Raw genomic sequence first — 17,926 nt, 5'->3', positions numbered from 1 at the left:
TTGTCTCCTTTCATTTTTGAATCTTGGCAACCTTCTGGACAGAAACTTGATGCTACCTGTGGATTCTCATTTTTTGCTAAAAGGAGACTTGTGCCAAATTGGGGGAATAGTTGACTGATGCTACAGAGGAGCCCATCTATCAAGATCCCGAAGTGGTCCAGTCATGTTCTTCAGTTCTCTTTGGACTGATCTTCAAGCACCTGGGGTTTTTTTCATAGCTAAGATGCTGGTAAATGGCAAGGCCAGCTGACACGCAGGAGAAAGGGGATATGGAAATGCTGCTCTCACTTGTACTGTGGAAAGACAAACAAAACAAAGTTAATGCATTTTATTTATTATGCTGACTGTGTACTCAGCTGCTTGGCTTCTTAGGGAGGGAAAAATCTATGGACTTATAATTAACTTAATTTTTCCCAGTCCTGATGAGAGGGAAAAGGAAGATGACTGGCCACAGTGGGTGATGTTTACCACCTGGTCCCAGAACTCGGTGTCACTAATATCCTAATTTTGTAAGCTTATACCCTGGTATTTTTACCCCCAATAAGTGTAATACAGAGCAGCAACCCTTCTCAAAAAAAACCAACACTGTTGTTCATGTAAAATATATAGTATTTGTTTAATCTGTTGCAAAATAGACTGAGATGCCTTGATTTGAAAGTCATCTCTAGAGTTGCATTAAATTCTTTGTAAACAGTTGAAGGCTGTGTCTTCTGGTGACTTATGTACTATTAGAGATGGATTTTTAGTGCCAAGACTGATATTCGTTCTCTTTCCAATTATTCAGAGATTAAGAACAGAAAGGGATTCTTTGAAAGAAACTATTGAAGAGCTTAGATGTGTACAAGCTCAGGAGGGTCAGCTCACCACTACAGGTAAAGGACAAATAAGGAGATCTAATGCATCCTTTTCTAAAGTTGTGGGACTTCTCTGGAGAGCATTGAATGTGCTTTTATTTAACACAGAACAAATATAAGCTCTTCTGAGATGAACAGTGAAAAGCTGCTTCAGCTATTCATAGCTTTTTAAGCATTTGAAAACTCAAATGTTATTTCAGTCCGTCAGAAATGCTAGTCTCCTCCCCAGTTTGACATTTTTATACTGTATATCTGATTTTGTGTAGTTATATAATCTTCTTCAGAGAAAGAAAGTTTTTCTCATGTGTATGATGTTTCATGTGTTGCAATTTATTTCTACGTGTAATGCTGCACACTTTGTAGTTTTTAGATAAGCTAATGAGCAGAAAATACACTGCAAAATTACTTTATCAGAACGGATGAAGACAGAAATAATTATTATTCTCCAAATGGAATTGTGCTTGTCTGTTTCTCTTGCTGTAGCCTGACTTTGTGTCATTTTCCATTGCCTAGCATTACTCTAAAACTGTAATCTTCTAGAACAATGTTTACTTCTGGTCTTTTAAAGAAAGTTACTGGTCTACTTGCTGAATTTTTTACTTTTCCTAACGTAGGATTGATGCCTCTGGGAAGACAAGAGACTTCAGACAGTTTAGCAGCAGAAATTGTTACTCCTGAAATAAAGTAAGCTGATGTGTGCTTTGTTCTACTAACCTACACAACGTGCCAAGAGATGATTAGTTCATTTTCAGTGTTATAAAGCTTCTGTACCTTACTACAAGAGCAATTCTTTGTTGTTTCTGAACAAAGCTAAAGAACAGAATAATGTTTTGAGGCAGTTTGTGAAGTATGGAGTTACTGCATAAACGTTCCAAATGATTGTGTGAGAGAGGACAGGACCCTAAATGCCATAAATACCCAAGCATTGCCTGTGGTTTTAGTGACTCATCATCTTTGGCTTCTGAAGATTAATTCTGGAGTTTATGCAAGCATACATCTATGCAGACTGTTTGCAGCTGCTAAACTTGGCCTCCATACCTGCTTGACAGAGGTGGACAGTAGCAGTGGCTGCTGTAGGACTGAAACTTTCTGGTATGGAGATCAGGGCCACTGCTTCTGCTGATGGAGGGGGAAGACTGCACAAGGTGGCCTATGCATAGGAATAGCTACTGCTGCTCTCTTGTTCCCTCTGGGGTGACAGAGCATGGGTCTATGTCCAAGCAGCTTTCTCCATATCATGGAGAAGATCTGTGGACCAAATAAGTGAGTTTTGTGAGGCAGATTCTGTCTGTGGCTTGTGAGTTGCAGCTCAGCATATCAACAAGTTCAGGGAGGAGTTAGCAGGCCTCATTGAAAGAGCTTTAAACTAGATTTGAAGAGGGAAAGGAATTAAACCAGACTCAGTAGAGATAAGCCTGGGGGCAGCACACTGTGTGCGTGAGGGATTGTGCTTGCAAGGCCCTTCAGTCTGCTCCACAGTAAGCACAGTTGGATGTCCCTGTACTAATGTGCTCAGCACCTTAGCCATTTCAGTGGAGGCAGGGGATGGAGATGCATGTGGCAGCTAAGATGCTTAAGTTCTTGATGCATTAAAAACCACAGAATCACCTGAGAACGGTCACATCAGAATTAGGGTTTCTTACCAAAAAAAGGTGACAGGATCAGTAGCCCAACTGAAGTGCGTCTACACCAATGCACACAGCATGGCAACAAACAGCAGGAGCTACAAGCCATTGTGTAGCTGGAAAACTGGTACAGTTGCTATCATAGAAACATGGTGGGATGACTCACACAACTGGAGTGCTGCAGTGGATGGCTATAAACTCCTTGGAAGGGATAGGCAAGGAAGGAGAGGTGGTGGGGTAGCCCGGTATATTAGGGAGTATTTTGACTGTCCAGAACTTGATGATGATTAAATAGTTGAGTGTTTATGGGTGGGAATCACGGGGAAGGCCAACAAGGCTGATACCATGGTAGGCATCTGTTACAGACCACCCAAATAGGATGAAGAGGCAGACAAAATATTCTATAAGCAGCTGGGAGAAGTCTCATGGCCACTAGCCCTTGTTCCCATGGGGGAATTAAACTTTACAGATGTCTGTGGGAAATACAGTAGAGAGGAAACAGTCTAGGGGCTTCCTGAAGTGTGTGGAAGATGAATTCCTGACATGGTGAGGGAACCAACTAGGGAAGGTGCCCCACTGGACCCATAGTTTGTGAACAGAGAAGGACTTGTGGGTGCTGTGATGGTTGGAGGCCATCTCGGGCACAGCGATCATGAAATGATAGTTTTTTCAGTTCATGGAGAAGTAAGGAGGGCAGTTAGCAAAACTGCTGCCTTGGACTTTGGAGGGCGGACTTTGGCCTGTTTAGTGGCCTGGTTGACAGAGTCCCTTGGGAGACAGTCCTGAAGGGCAGAGGAGTCCAGGAAGGCTGGGCATTCTTCAGGAAGGAAGTCTTAAAGGTGCAGGAGCAGGCTGTCCCTTGTGTGAAAAGACAAGCTGGCAGGGAAGAAACCTGGCCTGCCTAAACACAGCTTTGGCTGAAACTCAGAGGGAAAACATTTGGAACAAAGGGCAGGCAACTCAGGAGGACTACAGAGATGTCATGAGGTTATGTAGGGAGAAAATTGGAAGGGCCAAAGCCCAACCAGAACTTAATCTGGCTACTGCTGTAAAAGATAGTAAAAATGTGTTTGTAGATAAGTTAGCAACAAAAGGAGGGCTAAGGAGAATCTGCATCCTCTATTAGGTGTGTGTAACAAAGGATGAGGAAAAGACTAAGCTATGTAATGCCTTCTTTGCCTCGGTTTTAATAGTGAGACCAATTGTTCTTGGAGTATCTAGCCCACTGAGCTGGAAGACGGGGATGGAGAGCAGAATGAAGCCCCCATAAACCAAGGGAAAATGGTCAGCGACCTGCTACACCACTTAAGCAAACACCAGTCTATGGGGCTGGATGGGATCCACCCGAGGGTACTGAGGGAGCTGGCAGAAGTGCTCCCCACAACACTTTCCATCATTTGCCAGCAGTCGTGGCTAACTGGGGAGGCCCCAGTGGACTGGAGGTTGGCAAATGTGACACCCATCTACAAGACGGGCAGGAAGGAGCATCTGGGGAGCTACAGGGCTGTCAGCCTGACCTTGGTGTTAGAGAAGGTTATTGAGCAGATCATCCTGCCATCAGTCAGCATGTGCAGGGCAGCCAGGTGATCAGGCCCAGCCAGCAGGCAAGTCCTGCTTGACTAACCTGATCTCCTTCTATGACAAGATGGCCTGCTTAGTGGATGGAGAAGGGCTGTGGATTTTTTTTAGCTGGACTTTAGTAGAGCCTTTGACACTGTTTCCCACGGCATTCTCCTGAAGAAACTGGCTGCTCATGACTTGAATGTGTGTACTGTTTGCTGGGTAAAAAAAAGAGAAGTGCCAGGTCCTGCACTTTTGTCACAGCAACCCCATGGAAGGCTATAGGCTTGGGGAAGGGTGGCTGGAAAGCTGCCTGGTGGAAAAGGATGTGGGTGTGTTAGTCAACAGCTGGCTGGATATGAGCTGGCAGTGTGGCCAGGTGGCCAGGAAGGCCAACAGTATCCTGGCTTGTATCCAAAAGAGCATGGCCAGCAGGGCAAGGGAAGGGATCATCCGCCTGGACTGGGCACTGGTGAGGCTGCACCTCAACTACTGTGTTCAGTTTTGGGCCCCTCACTACAAGAGGGATGTAGAGGTGCTGGAGCGTGTCCAGAGAAGGGCAATGAAGGTGGTGAAGGGTCTGGAGCACAAGTCTTCTGAGGAGCGGCTGAGGTACAGAAGAGGGAGACTCAGGGGGAGACCTTATCGTGCTGTATAATTACCTGAAAGGAGGTTGTAAGGAGTTGGGTATCAGCCTCTTTTCCTAAGCAGCAAGTGATGGAACAAGAGAAAACAGTCTCAGGTTGCACCAGGGGAGGTTTCAATTGGATATCAGGAAAAATTTATTCACCAAAAGTATGGTCAAGCTTTGGAACAGGCTGCCCAGGGAAGTGGTTGTGTCATCATCCCTGGAACTAATGAAAAGACATGTAGGTGTGGCACTTTTGGGGACCTGGTTTAGTGTTGGACTTGCCAGTGTTAGGTTTACAGTTGAACTCAATGATTTTAAAGGTCTTTTCCAACCTAAATTATTCTGTTAAAACAGACCAACGCGGTAGACGTGACTTGCTCAGGTTCATGCAGTAGTTTGGTGACAGCTGAGATTACAACCTCCTGTAACACTCGGCACGAAGCTTTGCGTTCTCCGTGTTCTACCTATAAATCTGTTCTGTACTCTGAGCTATAAAAAGGGCATTCAGGCAACTTCCTTGTGTTGTGCCTTCTACAATTACAACTCTTCTAATCAGGTTTGTGTTTGAGGGTTTGATGACATGATTGTTGCTTCAGTTGTCTCCCTTAAATAGGTAAAGATTATTTTTGTTACATTTACGCCTTCTGTGGTAAGTTGCTTTCTTCTTTGTAGACTGGTGTACTTTTTTCTAAAAAACTGTTTTTTATGTATTCAGGGAGAAACTCATTCGCCTTCAGCATGAGAACAAGATGTTAAAATTGAACCAAGAAGGTTCAGACAATGAAAAGATCGCCTTGTTACAGAGCCTTCTTGATGATGCAAATTTACGGAAGAACGAACTGGAGACAGAAAACAGGTAACAAGTTTTGTCGCCTGTTTCTGTTGTCTTTTCTAACAATTACATACACTTTTGACTGTACTGTGTGCAATACTGGCTGCCCCAGTAGAAGAAGGACATGGACTTACTGGAGTCAGTCCAGTGACAGGCCACAAGGATGTGATTACAGAACTGCAGCATCTTTCGTATAAGGAGTCTGAGGGATAGAGACTACTATGTGGCCTGGAAAAGCGAAGGCTCAGGGTGGGTTTTATTAATGTTTATAAATATCTGATGGGAGGGTCTGAAGGAGATGGAGTAAGACTCTTCTCCGTGATGTGCAGTAGCAGGACAAGAGACAGAGCATTTAAAATACATTAAATTTCATCTAAACATAAGAACATGCTGCTTTTTTTTTTTTTTTTACTGGGAGGGTTGCTAAACACTGGAATAGGTTGTTCAGAGAGGTTGTCTCTATCCTTGGAGATATTTAAAACCCAACAGGACATATTCCTGGGCAACCTGCTCTGACTGACCCTGCAAGATTAAGCCAGTCAGCATGTCCATGGGGACCAGCATGCATCTGAGCATGCTAAGGTAACTGACTGATACTGTGAGACTACTCTACGTCTGAACTTTGAATCTGCTCTCTATCTAATCTTCTCTGATCCTCCCCTTTGACTGGGGAAGGTTCCTGAACTCTGGGAAAAGGTAAATACTGCACTCACCTTCAAGAAGGGCAAGAGAGTCTGCAGAACTACAGAGACTGGTCAGCCACAGCTCGTTTTCTGGGGATTTCACAAAGCAAGTCTGTCTGGAATCTCTTTCCAGCCCTATGAAGGACAAGAAAGTAATCAGGAAAGGCCAACATGAATTTATACAGGGGAAATTATACCTAATTTAGCTGTCTTGACAATGAGATGACTGTTTATGTGAAGAAGGGTGAAACAGTGGACAGTACTTAGCTTTAGCAAAGCCTTTGGCACAGTCTCTCCTAGTATCCTTATGTTCAGAATGGTTAGATATAGGCTGAATAAGCGGATAGTAATGCGAGTTGAAAATTGATTGGACAGCTGGGCCTAAAGCATTATTATCAGTGTTACAAAATCCAACTGGTGACCAGTTCCTCAGGCATCAATACCAGGACCAATGCTGTACATCACCTTTATTAACAACTTGACTGATGGGAGGGACTATGCTCTTAGCAAGTTTGAGGATGGTACGACATTGGGAGGAGTGACTGATATGCTGAAAGGGAGAGCTGCTATTCAGAGGAGCTCAGCCATCCAGAGGAATGAGCTGATGGGAGCTCTGTCCTGGCTGGGACCCATAGTTTGGGGAGCAGCTCTGCTGCAAAAGCCCTGGGGTCCCAGTGGACAACAAAGGAGGATGTGTCAGCAGCAGACCTTGCAGCTGACAATGATCTGGGCTGTCCTTACTACGGTGCAGGCAGTCAGTCTGGGAAAAGGATCCTTCACCGTACATCTGGACATAGAATATAATTTTGGATTCCCTAGTACAAGAAAGACATGGATGTGCAAGAGTGCAGCAGAATACTGCTAAGGTGAGGGACGCTGGAACATGTGATATGTGGGGTAAGACTGAGAACTGGGTTTGTCAAGGCCACAGAAGGCATAGGAGAGTTAATACTGTGATCTGCATCTATCTGATGGGAAGGTGTCAAGAAGACAAGAGCCGGACTCTTCTCAGAGATTGACAGTGGAAGGACAAGAGGCAACAGACTCAGTATGGAGTATGGGTCTGAGCTTTAGAAGAGAGGCCCAAAGAGACTGTCAGACCTCCATCCTTAAAGGTGTCCAAATCTGGATTGGATGTGGTTCCCAGCAATCTGCTGTAAGTGCACCTCCTTTAAGGAGGAGTTTGGATTTAGACAACCTATGGAGATCTCTTCCACTCTACAAGTTTATAGGATTCTGTGACACTGTAACAGCAGTAAGCTAGTAGCTCTCACACAGTAAAAATGACTGTTAGAAACCCTCTTTCTCATGTATATAGAAATCATTTCTATATACATCTATATATATGCATTTAGGTTCTCTTGGAAGAGTATCAGAATGTCCTGGATGATGACAGACTATAATCTCTGGACCTACTGTGTGCTCTGACTACTGTTGTAAATTTTCTGTGAACTAATTTTGTATTTATTGCATCTCTTGTGTTGATGACCTGAAAACAATGGACACTAAAATCTTGGGCTTACTTTTGCAGTTGTTTGGGTTTTTTTCTGGGGGGAAAAAAAAGAAGAAAAAAAAAATATCTCTTTCCTAGATTGGTAAATCAGAGACTTCTAGAAGTGCAGTCCCAGGTTGAAGAACTACAAAAATCTTTGCAGGATCAAGGTTCAAAAGCTGAAGATGTAAGTAGAAATGTACATCAAACTTCCATTCTAGTAGTTACCATTTTTGAAACTTTAACCTTTTTGTAAAAAAAAAACATGTAAAAGAAATATGTGAATGGAGATTTGTGATAGTTTTCCATATTTACCCCTATGGTCTCATCACTAAGTTGTGCATCTCTAAATAGGATATAATTTGTGTAGAAAATGCAATCATCCTGTGTAGAAAATAAAATCATCCTATGTAGAGAAGGTGTCAAATATATTTAATTTGATTAATTGTCTGTTCCAACAGTAAACTTAGTGTTAAAATTACTTAATTAGAATATAGAGTTTTGCAGGGAACTAGGGAAATCTTAAATCTCCATGTCTTAATAAAGTACCTGAAGTTATTTTTGGTTTAGTTTAGTTTTCTCAATGAAAGTTAAGGCTTTCCTGACAGTGGAAGCTCTGTAATTGTGGATGTAGGTGTATGTCATAATGCAATAAGCCTGGCAGGCCAAAATGGAAAAAAAAGTCAAATAATTAGTCCCTCAAGATAATTCAGCATTTTTCTGTTTCTGTATGTGGAGTTAAGTTTATTTTTTATATAAGAATACACATTGTGGCAGTTAGGTGTGGAAAACAACTTCCAGTCTTCCACTCAAAAGGTGTGTTTGCCATCTCCTGTATTTGACAGCGGAAGCTCTAGAACTTCCTTGAAAGCAGCAATTTGCTGTACTGTACATGCACAGTGTTATGCTCACAATTTCAATGTATTGTGTTGCTAATCAGCAACAAGTTGTCATGTGTTGCTTTCTGTTTTTGTGGTTTTGTTTTAACTAATTTATATAAAACAGTGAAAGTTCTTAGTAGCTGCTTATCTTCATTTGAATGTGTTTCATTTAGCTTATCCTTTTGGTTTTCAGAACAGACTGTATGAAAGTAAAACACCTAGTTGAGTTCAAATAGGATCATTTTCCCTAAATAACTTAGAATGCATTTTAAAATACACCCATACTATTATATGTTGCTGAGATAAACTTTGTTGTCTTGATTATTGGCCAAAATCAGATTTTTCAGGGTGAACAAGAATATGAAAAAATTTTCTCAGATAATAGATATTGTAAATGAACCAGATCTTAACTGAATTTAGCTTTGTTTACTGAAATGTTAATTGTGTCTCTTTTTGAGGTTCTGGTTTGGACATTAATTTAGGACATGTTCATGATGCAGTTGCTGCATTCAAGTTCATGATGCAGTTGCTGCATTCAAGTTCATGATGCAGTTGCTGCATTCCTGGCATCTGTGTAGGTCTGACCATGCCAGTAGTGATTTATAGGCACTAATCCTATGGCCTGTTTTGCTGAGTGTGGTATGTAGGATTTCATTTACTCTTAATGAAGCAAAAGAGAGTGTAGACTCCGTGAAATACTGAGGCTGCAAGAACCTCTGAAGGTGTGGACACCTCATCCAATCTCCCACACAAAGCAGAGCAAACCTCAAAGTTAAACCTGGCTGCTCAAGTAGATGGAAGTTATGCTGGGACCACCTGAGTTATCCTTGAGATAACCTTACAGAAAGAGATTCTTTGGAAGCATGAGAAAAAGGATAAGGAGAGACATGGCATACAGTTCATTGATGCATCATTTTCAGCATGTTTCCTCTGTTTTTCACTACTTTCTTTTCTGCAACAATTCACTAAAATTGGTGTTTTTATATACTTACACCGTAAATATGCTCAACCCAGAAGGCTGAAGATCCCATTTCTATTCGGTCCAGAAATGTATGATGAAGGCTTGGGGTTGGTTGGTTGGCTTGTTTTAGTTTTGTTTGTTTTCAAAGCTGAAGTAATTTTTAGTTTTGCCCAAAAAGTAGTAAAAGTACTATGCTAATCTAGGCAAGTAGCATTGCAATGGTACGTACTGCTTACGGAGGTCCACACAGGCAATCAGTTTGGATTTTGTATGGAAGTGCATTGGAAGGCTCATGTTAGGAAGATACCAATGCCTTGAGGCCTGTAATGGGCACCAATACATCCTGTTGGGATGCATGATTAGTCCATGCTGGCTGTTGCCTTGCTAGCCAGGGAAGGGCCTCCTTACCCCGGTCTTCCAGACTACTGAATCAGCTCAGACATGCCTGGTGTGGTCAGAATAGCATATTTTATTTTTCTGACTGTCCTCCAGAATGCAGTGGTCATGTACAGGGCTGCTCAACAGGTACCCTGAACAGCTTCAGCTATGTCATTTGCATGCCTTATTATCAGTCTTTTGTCATCCTTGTTCTCCCTTTCTCTTCTCGAATCCCTTCCTATATAATCAACCTGCCTTTAGTTACTTCTACCCCACTGGACCTAGTCTTGCTAGATCCATACCATATCCAGTGTTTTTCATACTGTTACATACACAATCTTGGTATTATATGCTGTTACTGATACAGTTATAAGGCCCTTCAGAAGTGGCACCTCCCTACAAGTTCCCTAAAACACTTTTACCGGTTTGGTTACCCATGAAGTTCAGCCACTTCGCTCATCTGGTGAGACACTGGAACAGGTTGCCCATAGAGGTGGTAGATGCCCCATCTCTGGAGACATTCAAGGTCAGGTTGGACGGGGCTCTGAGCAACCTGTCTAGTTGGAAGATGCTCCTGCTTGTTGCAGGGAGTTGGACTAGATGACTTCTAAACATCCTGTCCAACTCAAACTGTTTATGATTCTGTGGTTTCTTTTAACATCTGTGAAATCTGACCATCCCTCATGGTGCTGTTTATAACTTTTGTTGTCATCTCACAGTGTTTCCAGTCTCATCAAGCAATTTTCCCAAGTTGTGCTATAGTTTCCCTCACCTGGCTAAGTTAGCTTAACCTCAAGCCAGAGCCTAGTCACCTGTGCTTTTGACCTTAACATGAAGAACAAAACCAGACTTGGTCTTCAAAAAGAAGACAGACCTGTTCCTTTGGCTTGTTTAAGCATGAAAGAAATTTCCAGGAAAAAGACTTTATATCTGTTTGTGGGTTTGTTTTTTTTTGGGGTGTGTGTGGTTTTTTTGTTTTGGGTTTTTTTGTTTTTGTTTTTGTTTTTTTTTAATGTGAAAGATGGCAATTAAATACTAGGAAGAATACCTGTTTTCTAAAAGCACACCATAATAAGTATTTTTTCTGGTGTTTTTTAAGTGGAACTTTTAGGTAGTGGGAGGAAAAAGCAAAATAGCAAGTGTACAATTGCCAATTTTTACAGTTTTGTTAGAGAAATGTTCTTGTATTATGAACAGATAAAACATTTGGATGAAGTTAAATGTAAAACTAAATCAAAATTAGATAAAGCTTTTTTTTAATTGTGATTTTTTTAAGAGACTGGTTTTGCTATGAAAGAACAACAATTACAGTAATTGCTTCTTAGGAGCAGAGGATTTGGAAATGTGGCTTTGAAGCTGATGGAGACCTAAGAAAAAATAAATTCATTTTGGTCCTTTTTTAGAGTAATTAATCTGCCTTCTACAAGCATATACAGGATCTTTGGGTGGCTATAATCACACATTGTACTTTTTTTTTTTTTCTAATCTTGTGTCTTGCATAAATTACACAGGGTAAACTCAGTCCTGCTTCTTTTAATGTGTGTGCTTTTTATCATTGTTAGTTTCTTGCTTGTGAGAACCTAAGATCTGTCTAGATGGGAGAGGGGTTACTCCCACAACAATACTGGTATTATGCAAGTAATATATATGAAAATATACCAGTAAAATCAATGCTGACAGCTAGTTGTGTCTGTTCCAAGCTAAACCCAAGTGCAATGCAAGGGTCACAAAAGAAAAGCTGAGTTCAGTTTTTATTTTCTTCCCTTAGGAAAATGGGCACTGCTGCCAACTTCTCCCTTTTTTATCCAAATCAATCACAGTCCCCTAAATGATCAGACATAAGTGATGGTGGCAGTTCAAATGCCTTGTGACCAAGAAAGATGCATACAGACATTTATTGTTACAGAAAACAGAGTGTTGCTGCATTTGTTCAGAGGACTGGAAAAGAAAAAAAACCAAATGGTCAAAACTTGTAGATCCTTAGCTGCTATGAGTTTCTGACTCTGAAGTCAGTAGAGTCACGGTAGCTTGTTTTTATGTGATCTGCTCCTTTCTTATAGTGCAGTAAGTAAATCCAACTTTGAAATCATGAAAAAGCATGACCCAGGATTGTGATAAAAAAACAATATTTTGGAAGTATTTACATTGTAACAAAGCTAAAAGCTTTTTTGGGTGCACACAGTAAATGGCCAGGTGTCTAAACCTTTGTTGAAAGACCATTAGAGAAAAAACAATGAAATAATTTTGTTAATGATTTTATCATATATTTTGATGATGGTCTAGTCGTCAGCCATATGCTGGACCTCCAATGTGATTGGTGCTGGGTAAATACAAATGAAAAAGGCAGTTTCTCATCTGAATGTTCTACATTTGTCCTGTGTGCAGTGTGGCAATAACACAATTCAGCATTACTCCACAAAAACACATCCATCTCTTAATTTTTGTTGTAGCCCAGTAGACTACGTATTTTCTCCTGTTTTTTAATTGTATGGTTTTCGCTTTAAAATTACTTTCCAAAAATAGCAGTTGCTCTTCTTTGAAATTTTAAGCAGAATAATTGACAAATGTGCTTCTTTACTATTTTCTTATTTTTGTTTTTAGTATTATCTTTTAGAAAATGTTACAGGATGAAAATGCTGATAAGAACAAAGGAGAAAAAGGCACATGTGTGAAAAAAATTCGTAGCTTTTAACTTTTTCTGTTCATGACTTTCTAAATAATTTCTTCTTTTGGCTGCTGTTTTGCTTTATACTAATGTTATCTTTGTTTCTTGGCATGGGCTTCTGCGCAAGGCTATTGTGAGTATGGCTTTCTATTTACTTAACAATACTTTGTTTATAGACATTTATTTGGTTAATTTTTTGAAAGGCGTACTCACCGAGTATTAAGTGAGTTTAAAATTAAAATAAAATTTACTTTGAAACTTTTATTCAAAGAGCTTATCTAAATGTGATTTAACCAGAAAGTGGAACACTGTAAGTTGTATGATAATTTTTGTGTGTCTGTAATCAATAAAGATGAGAAAGAGAAAAAGAGTAGAATTTCTGCTACACTCCAGTCAGAAACACTTTACTCCCTCTAGTTTCTGTGGGGACAGGAGTTTACTTCAATTAATTTGCTACATGTCTTCGTGCAAATTGCATTACAATATTGGTAGGAGAGCTCTTCTAGAAAATTTTGCTGCACTTTCCGATTTCAGGTTAATTTATTGAGTCCAGTCACAGAAGTACAGAAGACATTAAAACAACTGCCATTGAATTTTGTCATTTAAAGATCTTGTTTTTATTGTCCTAGTTCCTGGGAAAATAATTTTAAAGTTACAAAGTGCTCTAATTTCAGGGAAGTCACACAGCTGTGGAAAGAAGGTTTGCTATCACAAAGGATGGGTTTACAGTTGTGATCTAAAACTGAGTGAAGTAAAAAGTTGGATTTTGGTTAGAATGTCAAAATTACGTGGTTTAAAATAATTTTGAAATTGTTAAACCTCCGCAATATAATAAAATAAAACATTTAACTTTCTATTTTAGTCAATTCTTCTGAAAAAGAAACTTGAAGAACATCTGTAAGTATTTTGTTTGCCTATTTTCTGTGCCGTTTGAAATTATATGTTTTCCATATGTTAAGAAACAGTCATTAATCATGCTTCTGGAAAATATGCAACTAGAGAAATCAGATAACACAGAAGTGCTTGGGAATCTGCTGTTCAGATACTGTTCTCATCTCATAGAAGACCTTTGTGAAAGCAGTAAAAAATGACAAGGGAACCATCATTTTGTGCTGGTTGGAAAACTTTGCTTAACATTGTGTAAATCTTTACTGAAGTAGCAGAAGTAATTCTGTTCTGAGGAAAGCATGCTAATATAAACAAAACTAATGTGTTTATTTTTAGTATACATTATGGCAAAGAAGGTAATATTTTAGGAAGTGTTATCATTTTGCTCTGCTATTTCTGCACCACTTTTACTTCCCTGCAATGCAAAGAGCTGTTAGCTTTTTGGCTGGCTTGCAAAAAATAAAGTAGTCTCTTTGGGTTTAACCGTTCTTTCTCAATGTAATCTCAATTACAATTGTTCATTTTAGGCATGCATTGTACAGTTAACTGTAAGTTCTAAATTAGGTTTGTAATTGCTGAGAATGAAGCTGTTGTTACAGTTCTCCATACACTGTAATGTTTTTCAGCTTATTTAAGAAATATTTCCACAGTGAGATTGTCATCTGGCCTCGTGCCCCACAGCAGAAATCAGTCATACTCTCAGAAACATATCTTAGGATTTTTTGTGCTGCTTAATGTTTATTCAAGCACAGTAATAATACTGGGAAAACAATATGTGATTTTATGGTTTGTAACAGTGAGAAGCTCCATGAAGCTAACAATGAGCTACAGAAGAAACGAGCTATTATTGAAGATTTGGAACCAAGATGCAATAACAGTTGTGAGTTACCTGTGCAGTCCCATTTTTTTTTTTTTTTTAATTATTTCATGTGCAAGGTCTTTAATGACAATACCTAAAGGAGGTGCAAGATAGACAAAATGTACATTTTAAATGGCAGTCATATGTATGTTGTTAATTGTGCTGGAAGCTATGATGACCAAAGAGGTGCTTCTAACGCTTGAAATGCAGGGAATCACATCTTAGAGATCACCATAGAAAGAAAATTACAGTGGCTGTAGAAATACCAAGTTGTTGTCATACCTGTCATTGAACCTCAGCTGTTCAGAACTGTCATGCCTCCTAAATCCCTAATTTAGGAGATTCTTGCTGCCATCACCAGGTTATTTTTACTCCTAATATGTATTCCTTCAGTGTGTTTTCAGAACTGTATTGTAATTTGAGAAGATTCTGAGATACTGGTCAGGGGGAATATAGAATATGTGCCATATTGCTCAGATGGTATCCAGAACCCAGCATCCACTTGGTTTTTAGCACGTTAATGCTGCTTGTTTCCTGAGAAGTATTGAAGGAGGTAGATTGGTTTTTTTTCCAAGCCTACTTACTATAGAACAAGACAAAAGATTGCAACCAATGGCAGCTTTTCTGGTTTGTGCTAAAGCGATATTATTCATAGAGATCAAGGAAGATAGAAATATAAGTTCAGTATTTATTACATACTTTCTGTATCCAAAAAGAACTTTCATTTTTGTTCAGCTAGAACTGCAGAATATGTTACAAATTCCATGTCTTAGGAAACATTAGAGCAGTTGGAAATGAGGACCAGGAATTTCATGAGTACCTAATAAATACATAATCCTATCATACTCGATAAGCTTCAGTGTGAGTGTAATAGCAGTTTCCTGACTTGATAGCTTCTAAACATTAGGGCATATTGAGGCTTCTGTTGTTGGTTTACTGAAATTACAAGTTGCTTTTAAAAAATCTAGGTCTGAACTTAAGTCTTGGTAAAATAAAAGTAGTTGTACATTCTTCCTTTCTTTCCATGGCTAGGAAGTGTGTGTGAATTATTTTTTCAGATTCTTTTAGCTATCCTGGATATGACCAGAATGCTTGGGCGTTGCACAAGAACCATGGCACATTTTGAAAAATGGATTCTTGTCATCTTGGAGACCATCTGCTATTGGTTTTCTTATCAGTCAATGAAAATCTTACTTGGCCCTGTTACCAGCCTAGTGTTTTCTGGGTGCTTAGAGAGAAAACAGTAGGGAAAAACATGAAAGAACATTTCAAAATGAGGCTGCAAAACAGATGGACTGAGGGTTGCCTGGGAACCAGATGTCAGTGTTATATGCTATTTGATTCAGGAGGATGTAATTGATCCCCTCCCCCCCTCCCTGAGATCTGAGAAGACATATAGAAGATACATAAGCAATAGTGGCTTGCCATATTCTTACATCAACACAGAAAAAGGCTGTGCAATGAAATTGTCCTACTGGCCGGCATTGCTGCTTAAAATGTGTGTGTGGGAATTAAATTTAGTATATTGATGTCACAAGTCTGATAAATTGTGTTCAGTGTTAAGATTTTCGCAGATTTAAGCAAGGGTTGTGCCTGTTAAGAATTAGTCCTCTTAGATAAAATGGGAAAACTCGTGTTTAGCTACAACACCAAAATATTATGGAATCTGTAATTTATTAGTAAGGTCATTAATGGAATTGATTCAGGATTCCATTTCTCTTTTATTTTTCATAATTTTAAACAAAGCAAAATTTGTATACTAACTAGCTATCTCATGAGAATATATAGGATTACACATTTTTATGTGTTTCTGAACGCTTCAGTAATTAAAACTATGATATCTGCTACATCAGGTTCCTTATGTTAGCTTTTCTTAACTGAAATAAATTCTCTCTGTGTCTTAAATGTCTGTTGAAAAACATGAAAATAAACATAATAATGTTACTTTCCAATGTGTGCATCTTCTGACAAAAAGCACTCAAAATTGAAGAACTGCAAGAAGCTTTACGGAAAAAGGAGGAAGAAATGAAGCAAATGGAAGAGCGATACAAAAAGTATTTGGAAAAGGCCAAAAGTGTGAGTATGGTGTTCCATATTAATGATTCCTTTCTGACAGACTGCACCACATGTCTACTCTGCTGGAATGAAAATAAAGGAGTTATCTGTATACATAGTAGTAAGTAAGAGGCCAAATGAGGTCTTTGTATCTTAACCATTACGGTACCTCATAGAGATTAATTCTGCAAATTTTACCCTGTTTTTGTGTTCATGACTGTCCCCTTTTGCTGCCTGTCCATAAGCCCTTCTGATGCCTCTGTACACGTGTACCCAGTGCTACAGATTTTTGAGAGTCACCCAGACAAACCTTGTTAAGCACACTTTCATGTCAGCTGATGACAGGGAGAGGTTGTTAAACCCTTTCTAATGCTGAGATAACTTATTTCTTTGTGGAAATTATTCTGGACTTCTGTCTCTGAGTGACAAAAATGTGTAGTACATCAGCTAAAATGGTGTCCATACTGATGGTGGTGGACTGATGGTATAGAAATAACCAAAATAGCTGTGCTGTATTTTAGAATTGGAGAGCGACCCCATCTGCGAGCAAGGTACTCTTTAATTGGTGTTTGGGACTTGTGGGAACTTCTGGCACAGTTGTCATGAAGAGTCTCTTTGTACACACAGATAGAGCTTAGTAAAACCAAGTGCACAGTTGGACTGACAGGCTCTGGTTTTACCAGTTTGGCAGGGAGGGAAAAGGAAGTTTGGGATTCTTCACAAGTGACTGGATCTGTTTGTGTTTCTGGATGTTGTAGGCTTCTTGTGTTGCTCAGTCAGTAATGTTTGTCTTACCTGGAGCAGATAATTTGATACACTTTTTTTATAAATACAGCTTCTAGCTACTTCAGATTTCATCAGGTCAAAATTGCTCACATAATTGCTTATTCTTTTTGATAGACTCCGATTTACAGGCAGGGGTCTGTCTTCAGGAAATCTGAACAAATATGTTTGCCAATCTAAGCACAATGCAGAGCCACTTCAAATTTTATTTGCTTTCTTTGTTCATCTTTCGCCCCTGATTTCTATTCATGTTCTGTTTTAGCTAACTGTTTTAGAAACTGTTTTAATGTAGATTCTTTTATTGATGCTTTTTCCAGGTAAAGTGATCTTTTTAGCTGAACCACCTTTGAAAGCAGTTAGATTTCTTTGATCATGTTCAGCATTCTCTTTGCCTTTACTGTTTCATATATGCCTCTGTTGAGAAGGTGGCTCATATTTAAGTATAATATTGAGGGTATGCGTATACTACTGGCTTTACAATGGCAGTATTGTTGTCTTAATCATAGTCCCATTTCTTCTCTTACTCTGTTTTGATATTTTACTTGAGTTTCTTAAAAGCATACCGGTGTCTTTGTTCATCTGATCACGGTAGTATCAAGATCTTTGCTATGGCTGCGTGTCATTAAATTGGAATTGCAAGTAGATTCCTAATTTGTCAAAACCTTATGCTTCCTTCTTTTGTTACTGTGTAGTTTCCTCAGTGACATGTGAGATGTTTCAAAAGTCTTCAGGAAATGTAAACAAATATGGTTTGGGGTTTTTTTTCATCTTACGTTGCT

General features: G+C 39.4%; 1 protein-coding gene across 4 annotated transcripts in view; it reads left to right on the top strand.

The window, feature by feature from the left end:
- Positions 1-17,926, top strand: part of LOC102045936 (hook microtubule tethering protein 3) — a 94,189-nt gene that overhangs the window by 61,258 nt on the left and 15,005 nt on the right. For all 4 annotated transcript variants that reach the window (XM_055698861.1, XM_055698859.1, XM_055698860.1 and 1 more), the window contains exons 13-19: positions 785-872; positions 1,469-1,538; positions 5,386-5,526; positions 7,777-7,864; positions 13,425-13,459; positions 14,248-14,330; positions 16,285-16,385. In XM_055698861.1, coding sequence (XP_055554836.1) covers positions 785-872; positions 1,469-1,538; positions 5,386-5,526; positions 7,777-7,864; positions 13,425-13,459; positions 14,248-14,330; positions 16,285-16,385 — 606 coding nt within the window. The remainder of the gene's footprint in view (positions 1-784; positions 873-1,468; positions 1,539-5,385; positions 5,527-7,776; positions 7,865-13,424; positions 13,460-14,247; positions 14,331-16,284; positions 16,386-17,926) is intronic.

The sequence above is a fragment of the Falco cherrug genome, chromosome Z, assembly GCF_023634085.1.
Source record: "Falco cherrug isolate bFalChe1 chromosome Z, bFalChe1.pri, whole genome shotgun sequence".
NCBI classification, from domain to species: domain Eukaryota; kingdom Metazoa; phylum Chordata; class Aves; order Falconiformes; family Falconidae; genus Falco; species Falco cherrug.
The sequence above is the reverse complement of the archived record's forward strand: the minus strand, read 5'-3'. Positions and strand labels throughout refer to the sequence as shown.